General features: G+C 33.0%; 1 protein-coding gene across 1 annotated transcript; it reads left to right on the top strand.

Annotated features, from left to right (window-relative positions):
* The first annotated feature begins 483 nt into the window (after positions 1-483).
* Positions 484-15010, top strand: LOC128548113 (uncharacterized). The gene is made up of 9 exons (XM_053522508.1): positions 484-616; positions 9562-10193; positions 10399-10426; positions 11021-11599; positions 11783-11854; positions 12026-12415; positions 13295-13507; positions 13977-14126; positions 14988-15010. Exons 4-9 carry the CDS (start codon positions 11542-11544, stop codon positions 15008-15010), a joined length of 906 nt encoding a protein of 301 aa, XP_053378483.1. The 5' UTR covers positions 484-616; positions 9562-10193; positions 10399-10426; positions 11021-11541.
* The last annotated feature ends 513 nt before the right edge of the window (positions 15011-15523 follow it).

The following is a 15523-nucleotide window of genomic DNA, read 5'->3' on the forward strand; positions in this document are numbered from 1 at the left end:
TTCAGATTGATTATAAGATGCTTAAACTGTGTGGCTTGAAAAAAAACTCCCTATAACATAATAGGTTGCATGAAACTTAATTTTGGAGTGGTCGTAAGTAGACTTCTACTGTAGCTGCTAATTTCAGAATAGAATGATATTTTTAGCTGCTATCTTTATCTCTGAACTGAACAAGAGTTAGCATGATAATAGCTACATATTTAATAAAAGTTTGAGATAGTATCTTTATTTCCGAACAAGAGTTGACATGGACATAGCTGCTAATATCATATTTCAAAAGATGTTTGAGGTACTGTTTTTATTTCTGAACAAGAGCCAGCATGAAAAAAGCTGCTTATATCTTTGAATTTTATCTCGCTTTGAATATTTTTTGCACTACAAAATGAAATCTGATAAGATTATAAATTGACATGTTATTATTGAAACAGTAGTTAATCGTATCGATTATTACATTTTACGTTACACTCAGGTAACACTACAAGCTTTTGAATGAGATTTAAACAATATCGTGGTATAGAAAACTATTTACAATCATTCATGTCTTCTAAATATGATTCAGTGTTAAACAATAGACATGTTGGATTAGTACAACTATAGACAGTGTAGAATTATACGGGTATTTATTAAACAATTTTCTATATTTATTGCATTACTTGAAAGGAAATGCTGAAATGATATAACCTTAAGGTATTAGACACATAATAGTAATGTTTAAGAAATGGCATGTGCTTGGTATATTCTTAAAGTTGATCGTTTTTCGCACTGTGTTGCAATTTTTAAACAACTTTTACCGTACCGGTTTTTTTTTATAAATTTTGTGTAATTTATGGTATTTCCTCAAGCTCAAGTAGAGACAAATTTCAAAGTGATGGCCTTCATCTAAAACGTTTGCAGATAATTCATTATACCATTATTTTTTTAATAAAAGAAACATCAAACTATTGGTAAACAGTTATAAAACTTAAAATAAAACTGTCAATATAATTTTTTCTAGGGGGCCTCTAGTAAACAGATTTAATGAGACAGAATTCAAACTCCAACATTGAAAAATTAAGGTCGAATCCTGCGAGTCTGTTTTGAATTTTGCTCACATCATTCAAAAACAACCTTGGGGCAGAAGTAAAACCTACCTACATTTCTTCCACAATATGCAATCTAAAGAATGAAGGCAAAATAGAGAACTTTTACCGCATGTAACTCAGTATTTTTAAAGATGTCTAACTCTACCATTTCGGTTTCAGATGTAAATTCGCTTTGAACAGCAAGAAACCGCTTATCATATGAAATTTTTCCACTTTTTTACAATAAATCAATAATAAGTCTTGAAAGAAGTAAAAATTTACTAGAAAAAAAAGGAAAATAAGGAAAAAAATTTGGTCCCAGTGGGGCTTCAACCTACGCCCCCCTGGAAATTGTAGTCAAAATAGGTTTATCGTAGGAATTGAATACTCTTCAAAAAGGAGGTACTCTATTATGGGCCTTATACCTTAAACCCCTAAAATATACATGTTCATAGTTCAAACGGTTGCAAAAAATATTTGCACACTTTCTGAAATATGTAGAAGACCAGATAATTAAGAGTGGCAATGGGTTAATGAGTGAAAGGTATTTTAACCAAACATGTAAAACAGACAAGTTATCTTTTTTCATGTTTTAACGAATTTAATATTTTTTCAGTTTCTTACCAGTTCACAACGAAGGTATCTGAAACTTTTCACAGTGATAATATACAGTATAGATCACTTGTCCAATAATTCTTTGAAAGCCATGTTCTAAATTTCGATATTACACTGAAAACTGTCTTTGTGTAATGTAACAATGTATATAATTCTCTCATCGGAAATTGTGTAAAGTTCCATTTTCAAAAGCGTTATGGTTCGTTTTGTAATTAGTTTCCTAATAGAGTGTTACCGGAAAAGACTTAAAGTGTGCCGTATCCGTCAGTCCGACCGTGGGTCTGTCACAAAAAATGCGGATCTTATGATAACTTTACAATTACAGCATACATTTAAAGACCTGCTCCAGTCCTACCTTTTAACCTTAAATTGTCACTGAAAAAGCATGAAAATCCTGACTATGAACTATGAAATAAAGTGAGGCGCGTGGCCATTAACTGTTACATATATACTTATTGACATAATACCACATTTATCAAAATGATCACCAGTAAACTTCAATATTAAGAAATCTACAGGCTTATGTTTTATATGGAATAGATCAAAAGGTCATGAAACGCTGTGTGATATACCAACCCAACAATTGTTTAACAAACTGATATCAGTATTACAATATTAATTTATTCTATATAAAATAATACCAACGTTTTAGGGTGTAAATATGCACGAATCAGCTATTTATCGTCCTCTCTAAAGCTGGAAAACGTAACAAAACATTTTCGAACGCATATTGTTACATTATGTAAAGGAGAAAAGCCGAAAACTGTCCATTATGTGAAAGAATGGACAAATCGAGGCGCAACGCGCCGAGATTGTCCATTCTTTCACATAATGGATAGTTTGAGGCTTTTCTCTGACTTAAAACACGGTCCTCACGAAAAAATCAAGATTGTCGTGATATTATATAATGTTACTAATATTGTCCTCTTTGGGGCAAAGACAATTCATTGATTTGTGTCTATGTGCTAAGTAAAAATACCAAGTCAAATAGATCTGAAATTAGATTTCATATAAATATTTATTGCAATTAAAAGTTTTTTAAACACTAATGATATTCAGTGCTGATTCTTAGGAAAGTTTTGAACATATCTCGTTTTGTCATATTTATGAATGATTTGAGGTACCTTTACAAAAAGTAAACTTTAACTTGGCCGTATGATGTATGTATCAATAGTTGTCCATGCTTTGTTCGTGCTGAATTTGCAGTTTATATAAATGACGGGCCCAGGAGAAGACATTCTAAAATGTATGTATGTATAATGTATTTTATATAATTATTTTAAAACAATCGTTCTCATCTCGTAATTACGAGATATTCTATCAATTTTATTAGAAGAAAATTACCCGTATTACATTAGATCTTTACTAGTTATGACTCGTATCTCGTTATTACGAGAAAATATTTTGTTATTACAATAAATAACATCGTCATTGCCAAAAAATTGTATTGTTAAATTAAAGCCAAATTTTCTGGTAATACCGAAATACTGAAACGTGCAGTAAAACTTTAGGGAACTTGACGTTTTTCTTTTTTTTTTGTCCTCGTAGTAGAAAGGTGAAATTACACATTTCTGGGTAGGACTGCAACAAATGTCAGTTATGGCCAAAAATAAACCAATTTTACACGGAAAACTGCATGAGAAAAATAGGGCTGCAGCATTTGAAAAAGAAAGGAAAATTGTGTTTTTTTTTTTCAGCTCGACTATTCAAAGAATAGGTAGAGCTATTGGACTCAAGTTTGTTTAATTTTGCCCATTGTTTTCTCATTTAGGATCCATCCATTATTTTATCCTCGGACCATACGCCGCTTTTCATGGAATCGCTATCTGTGCATCATTGAAGGTTCCATGTGTACCGCCGTATAAGTACATCTGCGGATGTCTCTAAAAACATTTTGGTACTTATAACATGTGGAAATGTTGAGTTCTGCTCGACCCGGGGCTAGATGGCATGGACGGTAGCTTGCACTTCCGCTACCGTCCATGAACAAACCGAGCCTGCAACATTTTCGTTAATGACGTGTTGGGCGACCTGTGGTTTTCCACTTTTTTTATTTCATCTATGAGTCTGCGTCCGCGCCAGCGTCCCTATTTGGTTAAGGTTCATCAACAGTGTTTGGAGACCATCCTTCAGATGAATATTAATTTCTGAAATTTATATCCCATAGACCATTACCATTTATAATAAATATACTGAATTGTTCAGAGGAAGTAGGAAATACTTTATTCAAAGGTAAGATTGTTTAGGAATGTGTATTTTGTTTAATATCACATTCACTTCGACTGTAAACGTTCTATTTTGTAGAAAATATCAAACTTCTTTTTCAAACGTATTTTTCTTTAATTTTGTTTTGGTTCTGTGTGCAACATATTTATCTGGGTACTCCCCAGTAATGAAATATGGTTAACTTACATATTCTCTTGAACATAGCAGTATTTTTTTCATTTTGACACCTCTACTTTCACTTTCATTTTGCAATTTTTGCAACGTTTTGAAATGTGCATGTTTTTAACATTTTCAACACTGGGAGTACCTGGAGAAATATGTTAGGCACACAATAAGTATAGACATAATATCAAAATATTTTTGAAAAGGAAGTTTGATATTTTCTACAAAACAGAATGTGGACGAGCAAAGTACATGTGATATAAGAGAAAATTGATTATTCCAAACATAACACTTCTCTTAAAAGACTCTTCTACTTATTCTGAACAGTTTGGTATACATTTTATGAAAAACAAAGGCTTATGATGGCTAAAAACATAAAACAAAAATTCCACTGAGGGGCAGTTTCAAAACACTTTATATGAACCTTATTCACTGTGATAAATTGACTTACACTTCACAGGTTCAATAACTCTATTTTGCGTTTGTATAAACGTATGCCCCTTTAATGACTTAGACATTTTTGATTGAGGTTTTATATGTAAGAAGGTATTTCAGTACCTACTCATGGAAATGGATTGAATCGTCACACACTTGTTCACTATTATGATCTGATATGCAGTGCTCAGGTGTCATAACTCTACTTTGCATTTCTCCAAATTTATGCCATTTTTTTCGACTAAGCAGTCGTTGGTTAAATTTTTGTAGATAAGCTGGTATCTCAGTACCCTCTAATGCGAATGAATTAAACTTGGACAATTGTCCCTGTCATGAGCTGATATGCATTGCACAGGTTCCATAACTCTTTTTGCAATTTTACAAAATTATGGCCCCCTTTTCGACTTTAATATTCATTCAATTGGCAAAACTGTTGAATAGTCGAGCGTTGCTGTCCTCCGAAAGCTCTTGTTTTTACATTACGTTGCCTATTTTCATCTATTTTCGACTGAAATGCCATACCAGGTTTATATCTGCGATACTTTTCTATTGCGATTCAGGAGTACACAAAGAGGACTTTACTACTTTCTAACGGTTGAAGATTTAAACTAACATTCAGTAATTACTTATGGCACATTGTTTGATTTTCGTTTGACTGATAATTTGTGGGGCGATTTGGGTTAAAATCATACGTCCCACTTCAGCGTTTTTTTTTATTATTGCAGCTACAAATTCTGAAAAATAATCGTTGCAACTTATTAGCTCACCTGAGCACAAAGTGCTCGGGGTGAGCTATTGTGATCGCTCACCGTCCGGCGTCCGTCCGTCCGTCCGTCGTCCGTCCGTCCGTCCAAACTTCACAGGATGTTTCATGGATGGTCCTCTTTAAAAATTGTTCAAAGAATTGAATTCCATGCAGAACTCTGGTTGCCATGGCAACCGAAAGGAAAAACTTTAAAAATCTTCTTCTCAAAATCCAGAAGCCCTAGAGCTTAGATATTTGGTGTGAAGCATTGTCTAGTGGACCTCTACCAAATTTGTTCAAATCATGACCCCGGGGTCAAAATTGACCCCGCCCCAGGGGTCACTTGATTTTACATAGAAAAATCTTAAAAAATCTTCTTCTCGAAAACCAGAAGCCCTAGACCTTAGATATTTGACATGTAGCATTGCCTAGTGGACCTCTACTAAAGTTGTTCAAATTATGACCCCGGGGTCAAAATCGTATCCTGATATCTTAATAAACACAACATGGTTGAATTTATTAGGTCGATTGGGGTTGATTCTTCGAACATTAAAATTTAAATCAAATTTGAAAATTCTTCAATTTACGTAATAGTCGGACGTCATTAATTATATATCTTCCTTTTGCGATTAAAGATACTAGCAAATTCGTGTCTGATAATGGTGCTTTAGAAATATTTAATAATATTTCATATTCTTATATGCTTGTCTCTGTTAAAACACACTTACGCTAAAATGAAGTCACGTTAACGTGCGGTGACGTCATTATTTCGCTGCGACCAAGAAAGAGCGCTACTATATTTTATCTACTGTTTCAGATTAAGGGCATATTAGAATCGAAATAACTTGTAGCAAAACCGTATTTTAGCACTATTTATACACTCGGGCGGTAATACGTCGTACGAATAATTTCACCCGGGCTGCGCCCTCGTAAAATTATTACGCCCGAAATATAACTGCCCATCGTGCATAAATAGTGTTTGGAGAAATATCAGAACTAGAAGTATGCCGCTGATTTTTGCGAAATCATCCCGTCTTTTTTTGCGAATTTCCGTCAAATCTTATAGAATTGTCTTGAAAGTCTTCGATTGTTTTTATCGAAATATTTAAGAAAATTAATAATAAGTTCCCAAGTGTAGTTTATCGTAGAATAGCCCGTGTTTTGAGTGTCTTACGTGTAAGAATATATTCTTTCGCATAAGAACGAAAAACTTGCGTTATTCTACGATAAATCACACTTGGTAACTTGTTATTTCGATTCTTAAACGATTCAAAACTAATCGGCGACAAATCCAGAATAAGATATTAACCACCAGATTGGTTTAAAATTAATGAATAAAGTCGTGACATTAATGTTACCGTTACACCATGTTATATGATTTGAATATTTTGAAATGTCCTCTTACACAAGTAAAACGTCTTTAATCCGGTATACAGCTCGTCATCGGGATATACCAGAAATGCATAATTGCCAAATGTCTATAATGACCGTCAGGTGTTCGTATCTCATTTTTCACATGCAAATGTACTTATGTACTTGTCCGTCGGAAAGTGACAGTATTGACCTAAATATATTTGGATAAATTGTATATGAGTGTTTCGTCGGGTTGTTTCAATTGTACCGTATAAGTCAAGATCTTATTTTGAAATTTTTGTTTCATGTATTATTATCTAATTTTGGATTTATACAAATAAACTTCATAGTTATGTCCACAGTAAAAACACGCATACTTTTAAAGGTTGTATGTATATAAATTACGTTGACAATTTGAATTAGTCGTTTATGTAACTACTAGAAGTCTTGTCAACTGAAAATACTTCTCGTGATAACGGTTTTTATATTGGAACTAATTCCGTAATATCTGTTTAACCCCATGTATGTTATTGTGCGCATGTCGCTGACACATTTTGTTTTAACAATGCTGATTGTCGCATTATAGCATATACATGGATTATCGGATTCAATTTACTGTGCACATTAATCACAAAAATGATTATAGTTGTTTAGTACGCATACTTCTAAAATAGGATGTTGTAAGGGAGGTATTGTATTACTCGAATGATTTTAGACTCTTCCACAAGTCCTTTTAGGAAAAGGATCCGTCCTTGAGTTTCTTGAGTTTAACGGCAAGTTTATAAAAGTAATCATTTATTTGGCTTCGCGGATAAGAAGACTGGATGTGTTTCGAAGAGTTCTAAATTTTTGCCATTGGTTTGCTGACTGTGTCATCTTTGCCTTTCGATATGCTCTTTTTCGAGTACGTATGTTCATTTTGATGTTGTTGGTAATCCGTGGCTGGTCATTTGGTCACACTGTAATTGTACTAGTAGGTATATTTTGTTTTGCTAATGACGAAAATTTGGAGGAAATATTAGAAGCATATTTGTCAGACAGATAATTATATATATCCTTTTATTAAATTGCACGTAGTCAATTTGATTTCTCGTACACAGTCTTTTAAGATGATCCGATTTTTAATGACATCGGCTTATCAATCAACAACTTCAGTTATTCCACGACTGTCTTTCGGTATGTAGTCGGGTCGATGTTCTGTCGTGTCGATGTTTTGTCTGTCGATGTTTCGTCGTGCCCCCTCTATAAATGCGTATCAATTTCGGGTAGTTATAGGTAATCTGCAAACATACCCTAACTTTCGATTCATTTAATTTAAAGATGATATTCTAAAATGAAAAGAATAAATGATATCAAACAGAAATTTCATGAATAAGGAATTACAACAAAACTTAGAAAAAAGGAAAAACTGTATAAATTACTGAAGCAGACTTTTGAGCATAGTAAGGAAATACGTAAGATATGTATGTAAATGCAAACACTGATATTGTAATGCCAAGCTCAATCTTCTTCGAAATTAATAAGTACGTGACAGTTTTTGATAAGTAAATAGTGTTTTTTTTTTAAACATATGATATTTGTTTTCACAATGTAAGTATGTTAGAAATATGAACAGTTGCAATAAAATTTATTACGAAGTATATAACTTTTTATGTAAAAATGAGCTATATAGCAAAAACTTTATCATATTTCAAAGTTCCTACAATTTGTTTGTTAAAAATATATTCTTCTTAAATACGAAATAAGTATATGTTTCGGTATGCACTTTTGACTATAAAAAGTACAGTTTATTATTATAAGTAACGTGTTTATAATACTATGATTCGATTAATTACATATTAAATGTTGTTTTGGTAAAAATAAATTGTTTTTACATAGTTTGTAACTGAAGTGACAATTCAGTCAAATAAGCTTGTTTGATATCTGATGAAAAGCCTCCTCTTTTGTTAGATTTAAAATTGAAATAACACGCCAATCATCAAGGTGACAATACTCTGTGGCATTAAAGAGCGCCATCGCAATATCATCAATAACGATAGGTCACCTTCCCAATACCATATAACTGTTGTCTCCCCTGATATCGATTTTTGTCATATCGGTCTTGAGGTCAATTCTTCAACATGTTTTCAAGTATCGTTACAAAGTAGCAAAGTCCTAAATTTACGGAAAGAAGCTCGTGCCAGTGCTGTTATCAGAAATGTGATGCTTCACTACCCCACCATCCAGTTTCCCTTTTGAATAAAATCGAAAAAGTTTTCAAACGTCTTACTTTTAATTACATCTTCAAATATTTGAGAGATATTCTAATCCTCACAACAGCCCAGTCTAGTTTTAGTGCCGATATTGATGGATGTTATTTGCTATATTTGCTACAAACTTGCGATAATGGTATAATTTATAATTTTACATACAAAAAAATGCACTCCAGGAACTGTCCCTTTGTTCGTTGATGTGTGCAGTGTTGCACCGACAAACCGTACATTTTGTTCGTACAATACCTTTGAATTCCTACTTTTAGAACGAAAAGCACGGTCTAATTAAAGCTTTGAGAAAACCTCTAACCTGGACAGTATTAGTATTTATGTCGGTAGATAGACATTGCATATCATACAAGTGACTTACTAAATAACCGGTGTTACCAGAGTAGATCGAGTTTGGAATGTTTTTTAAATTTCAGAAATACAGTATTTATTGTAATTTAAACCAATCATGTGACAACTATTTGGTAACTATGAAATAAACATGTTATGTCGGAGCTCATTTGCTAGCTTTTGCATACTTTTATCTTCAAACTATTATGTCCAAGCACTGTGCTCTCGGCTTTATCACATATTTTCGCGCGTACAACTTTTATACTTTTAATGTAGTTTTTAATCAAAGTACATAAATCTACAAGAAAAATGATATGTCAATGTTTAGACAAAATTGTAATGACAAATTGTAGCAATTTATTATGTTACATAGGCGTTCCAAAGAAAAATACCATGTCGGACAACCCAGAAGAAACAGATTACTACCTTCGACTTGTGTCTATGTATATGGACCTTTGTACAGAGAGTGTAAGGAAAGTGTTTAATTTTTATTCACCAAATAATAATGGTGAAGATTTTATTCGATTAAATCAAGACAAACTGAAGGAATTAAAGACAAAGAGAATTCTGAATCAACAGGAATGTGAAGTCGTCATCACACAATGGCCAAATCTCAGACTTATGGATACATCACTACTGATTACTATCTCTATCAATTTACTTTCTGCCGTTCAACTACCACCTCCGACAAAAGGCTGAGACCGTCCCCCAAAATGTAAAGACATATCTATTGCGGCTGATCTGTTACGTTTAAGAAAGATCAGAAATGTCATTGTCGGTCACCATCCATGTGCTCGGCTACCTCAGTGGAAATTTGAAGAAGAGTGGAAGAATATTGAGACTATATTACTAAGGATAGAAAGGCAAATAGATCCGGGAAACGAGGTACATCTTCAAAGCCAAATTGAATGTTACTTAATACAACAGCTGCAACCATATATTCGGAACGAGCATGACTCAAAACTGAAAGAATGGTATCAGGAGGTGTCCAAAGCTCAGAAACAGGTATCTATCTGTGACAAGAGAATTTTGTTTAAAGTCTTAACCGAACTGTAAATTAAATTTCATGCACTTTCATGATAAACTGTAAGTTATTGCAATATATTTTTAAGAATCTCCCGGTTTTAAGGATTTAGTCGTATTTTTCAATTTTCTTGTGCTCTGCATTATGTTTTGATTACTTTAATTATCTTGTTATCTTCTTGAATAGGTAGACGAGTATCTCAAGAACCTTGAAGGTAAGTTAGTTTCTATCGTGTATTTGCTAGACATGTAAGACAGATATATAGATTTACTCGTGTATATACATTATATACATATCACACGTTATAAAATAAAAATGTAAAGTGATTGAAAGAAGAACAGCAATACTATAATAATCTCATTTATTTCTAAGTGGACTGTAACCTTGTTTTCCAATATTTGATAAGACCATGATACCAAGTCAGGTTGGCATTGAACGAGTGATTTGTTCTTTAAACATTAATATTGCCTTATAAGATCTTTAATTTAGAACAAACGTTTCTGACAATATTGTTTGCAGTTGATGCACCAGAAAAATCACTGTCTAGTACAACATCTAGATACTTATAATTGATTGTTGGGGTTAACATCATCTCCATTACAGTTAACAGAAACTTTTATTTTTCTGAGGTTTCGTTTAGAAGCAAATAAAGTATGCCTATTTTACCATGTAAAAGAAGTAGATTTTTTTAATACTAAGAATACATGTGTTATAAATGCTGCTCTGAATATATCTTCTGTGTTTTTCTTTATCTTTTGTTTGTTCATCTTCTTGGAGTAGATCTCTTAATTATAGTTTTATTTTCAAGGATTCAACGTTTACTTAAAAGATAAGTCCGATCGATATGAACGTTACATAAAACTTTTGGTTGAAGGCGGGCGATTTGTATTGTCTGCTCTAATTAAAACAAAATGTCAGGAAAGCGATTTGAGATGCAAACTGGATGAGAAAAAAGATATACTTAGGGAAAAGATCACTGATTCGGAACATTTAGCAATTCTCTATCCATCTGCCTCAGATCGTTTGGCAGCCCCGTTGGATTTGTCAGTTTGGGACATTTCGTTACTGACTGGGGTATTACTGTATGCTTTTGAATGCAGTGTTGATCTGAAGGAGGCAATAGACAATCTGTACCATGCACGGAAGAACTACGCAGAGGTAGCAGTTAAATCGTTAGATCCGGACAACTTCGTTGACTACCTATCTGATCTCAAATACAGCATTAATGTTGCTAAAAATTATCTAAATTCGGAAGAGAAATCTCGCATTAATGAAATATTGGAAGAGAGTAAGAAAAAAGCAAAGGAAGATGGCTCATTTAAGACATGCATGGAGGAACTCAAATCGGAGGGTTTGCAGATGAAAACATTTTCAGACATTCATAAAGGTAAAGCTAAATTATGAATTTTATGTCATTGTGATGTTGCTATAATATTTTGCTTCAATTATTTATAAGAGACAATAATTATGTTTTTGTCTAAAATGATCAAGAAAAACAATTAAACATGTTCCTTAAATGGGGATAGATGTAAATAAGAAAAATAAAATCTGCACTTCTCGTTTTTTTCAGAGATTGTTCAGAAAACGAAAGAAACACTTCAACAAATGATTACACATGGAATAAGCTTTGACAGTAATCGAAGTATGCTATTATCTTTGATTTTTTTTACTGTTGCAATTGCAGATTTTGTATACGTTTTACTAGTTTAGTTAATTTCTTCATACTATTTCTCCATACGGAATAATAGTTACTCCATGTCCGATTATGATAATAATTGAGAATGCAGCATTTTAGGTCTCTTTGTATTTTCAGTGCTAGAATTGAAAATGATAACTGTTGGATCCGATGAAGAGAAGAAGAAAATTGCTGAAAATATTTTGTTTGAAGTGTGGCAGATCGCATTGGATCAAACAAAAAACAAAGGCAATTTTCAAGAAATCCAGGAGGAAGTTAACAAGATTTTGAAAGAGATAAAGAAGTCAAAGAATATACAAAATATATCCGTTGAACAGAAATGTGTCCTTCTGCAGACTGCAAGTAGGGAACCGTGTGACATGTTGGCCCTTATTGAATATTTCGAAAGTGACTTATTCCACAAAACCTTGGATGATATAGGTAAAGCGGTTGGATATCATTGCGATACGATTGTTGCAATATGTTCAAATGTGACCATTGAATCACTCCATGACATACTTAATGAACGTAAGTACCACCGACTTAATTACTTACTAGTGTTAAACATTAATATTTTATGTTTGGATAGATATTGGAGTTGTTTGATAGGAGATGAGCATTGTGGGTAAATTGTCAACAACTGCCTTTCTTATATGTCTACCTTCTCTGTGAAAATTTGTTGACAATATAGTATAATTCAAATAATTCATTTTACAGAGTTCAAACATATTGATTATTCTGAAAGCTCTCTGCATCAGTATTGAGTTTTATCAAATTAGTATTTTAGTTGTTTCTCCAGTGTGCACGTTCTACTCTCGAAGTAATAAAAATAAAGAAAACATAGAATATATCGGTTCTCTTTATCCATTATGTTGTTCAACTATAAACACTAATGCAAAATGAAATCATTGATATTCACAAATATTATATTATCCGTTATTGCAATTAGAAAATACGAGGCTATTTAATGTGCCAGCTCACATTATGCGCAGTGATTCAGAAGGTTAGTTTTTAATTCATGAAATCAACATGACGCCATCTTGTTTTGAAAAACAACTTTAGAAGATTTATTAGTGTAAGGTTTCTCTTTATAAACGACATTCAATGATCAATAGTTATGTGGATACCATGTATTAATTTTACTTTTACATATTGCATTAAATATGATTTTTTTCACTGATATTCTCAGGTATGTCATCTACAGCATGTAATAAACATTTATAGAAATGGAGTGGTATTGCTGAATACGAACGTTTCCACCAGAGTCATGTTTTCATTTGCACTTAATCTTTATTTGAATCTATCATTTACATAAGAGTCGTATCGGCTATATGAGAAAAAGGATTAGTAAATTTTGAATATATGTAAGTTGCTGTTCTTATTATTTTCGTTATCGTTAATGTACAGAGCATCTACCAAAGCAACAAGAAAGTGGTATAAGAGTTCCAATTACTTTTTCTTCGCCAGCCGCCATGATGGAATTGTGGAAATTATTTCGAAGTGAGCAATTTTTAAATAGCACAAATGCTATAGCGGAGAAGTTGTCAAAACATTCGAACACACCAGTTACCCTGAAAACGTTCACAGATATGAAAGAGTTTAACGACGTCTTTGATGAAGGTTGGTTTTAAAATTGTTTTTATTATTTGAATAAAAGAAGTGATGGATAGCTTTTGAAGTTCCCTACAGGAGAAACGGACAGGGTGTTTGTACTTGCAGAATGACGCATGTTTGCCCGCCCTATATCTATAGTTGCACAAACGACGTTCAAATATGTTTTAAACACGTTGAAATATGGTGTCTCAAACAAAGTATTTTGTAGTGTAGACCTGTCTTTAAGGAGAAATAAATAACAAGTTCAGTAAAAGCAATTTCATGAAAGCTTTGATTTGAGTATACCAATGTTGTGACAACCAAAATTTCATTGTACTGAAATAAAAGAAGTGAGGCTTTGCAATAAGTTATACCAATGATTTCAAATATCTCATACTTCCACCATTCCACCATTAAATCAAGCCATTACAATATTAATAGAAAAATGTATCTCCTTCATATAAATTACCTTATATATAAATTGAATATTCCGCAGAGACTGAGCAAAGTAGTACAGACAGCGAAAGTAATGATTCCCTGACTCAAGACAGTAGCCGAATGTTAGACACTGAATTAGATTTCCCATACAAAGGAGATGTAGCTGGACATCCAGCTGATCAATCGTCCCAATTTGACAAAAAAAAAGGTCAGTATAATTCACTTCTCTGACTTCTGGGCCCATATTTATCAAAGTTTTAGACGTACACTTTAAAATGCTAATTTTTCATTTTTTATGTCATTGTTAAGCTAATACAGATTCTAATATCACATTATGTAGGTAGTGTAACTAAAAATACAAACAAGTAGGAACTATCTATTTTAGATATATGTGTAGTTAACTGCGTGAAAGTACAAGGACTGAAAAAAAATTAAAATATCATTTTCTGAAAAAGAGTTATTTGAGCTGAAAGAAATGATCCCAGGAAAAATATTTGGAAAAAATGGAGACAACTCTGCTAAGCCCTTGTGGTAGGCTTAGGTGGCTATAGACCTAGAACCTCATGCAAACCATGCACTTTTTACCTCTAAGCAGGGAAAAGCATGCATAATTGCCACATGGATTAGCAATCTGAATTGTAAAGATCAAATAAGTTAATGCACTGGGGAAATTGAGACATTTTCTGTGGTGAAATTTTTCAACAGACGGTTTTTAAAAAAAAGTCAAAACCCACAGAATTTCACAAGGTGAAATATGATGAAAAGGCTACTGCTGGAAAGAGAACAATCTCAACTATCCATATATATATACGTCAAAGTATGGAAAAATATGTAGACATATGAGAAAATCGAAGAAATCAATTTCAGGACTGTTAGATGCATGACTGTGTTATCATGCATAGCATTTAACATAGATAGGTTACTTTTCCTTTGCACTGATATAACATGGGCAGGATTAGGATTAACAAACGGTGTCCACTCAACAATTTTACTATATAAACGGATTGTTTCCCTTGTGTAAAAAAGGCTTAGGGTAAGTCTCTACATTATGTGAATGTGCTTTCTGCAGATACAGACAGCAAAGTGATATGAACTAAAATAGACAATTTAAATATTTGTCTTTTCGGATTTATCCTGCCCGCTTAGCTAAATAGGGAGATCTACGGATCGCGGTGTCGTAAATTCGATACCCGAGCGAGGCATATGTTCTCCGTGAATATTTGATAAAATACATTATGTCTGAAATGATTCGTTCTCCATCTCTTATTCACGTGGGGAATTGGGCAGTAAGCAGTAGCAGTACCAGCAGTAACACTACAGCAATAACAGTAGAAGCAGTAGAAGTAACAGCATAAGCACTAGCAGCAGTAGAAGTGAGCGGTGGCAATAGCAGCAGTAGTAGCAGTTGCAATAAAAGCAATCGCATATTTAGCCCGAGTTAGATTTAAATTTCAGAAACTTGTAACTGTAAAAGATACATCAGATCAGAAAATATGGCAAAGAACAGATAATTTGATAAATTAAAAATGATTCTAGATTAATTATACGGTGCTTGAACCGTTTGGCTTGAAAAAAATACACCCTATAACATATAAGTTGCATGAA

The sequence above is a fragment of the Mercenaria mercenaria genome, chromosome 14 (assembly GCF_021730395.1).
Source record: "Mercenaria mercenaria strain notata chromosome 14, MADL_Memer_1, whole genome shotgun sequence".
Lineage (NCBI taxonomy): Eukaryota > Metazoa > Mollusca > Bivalvia > Venerida > Veneridae > Mercenaria > Mercenaria mercenaria.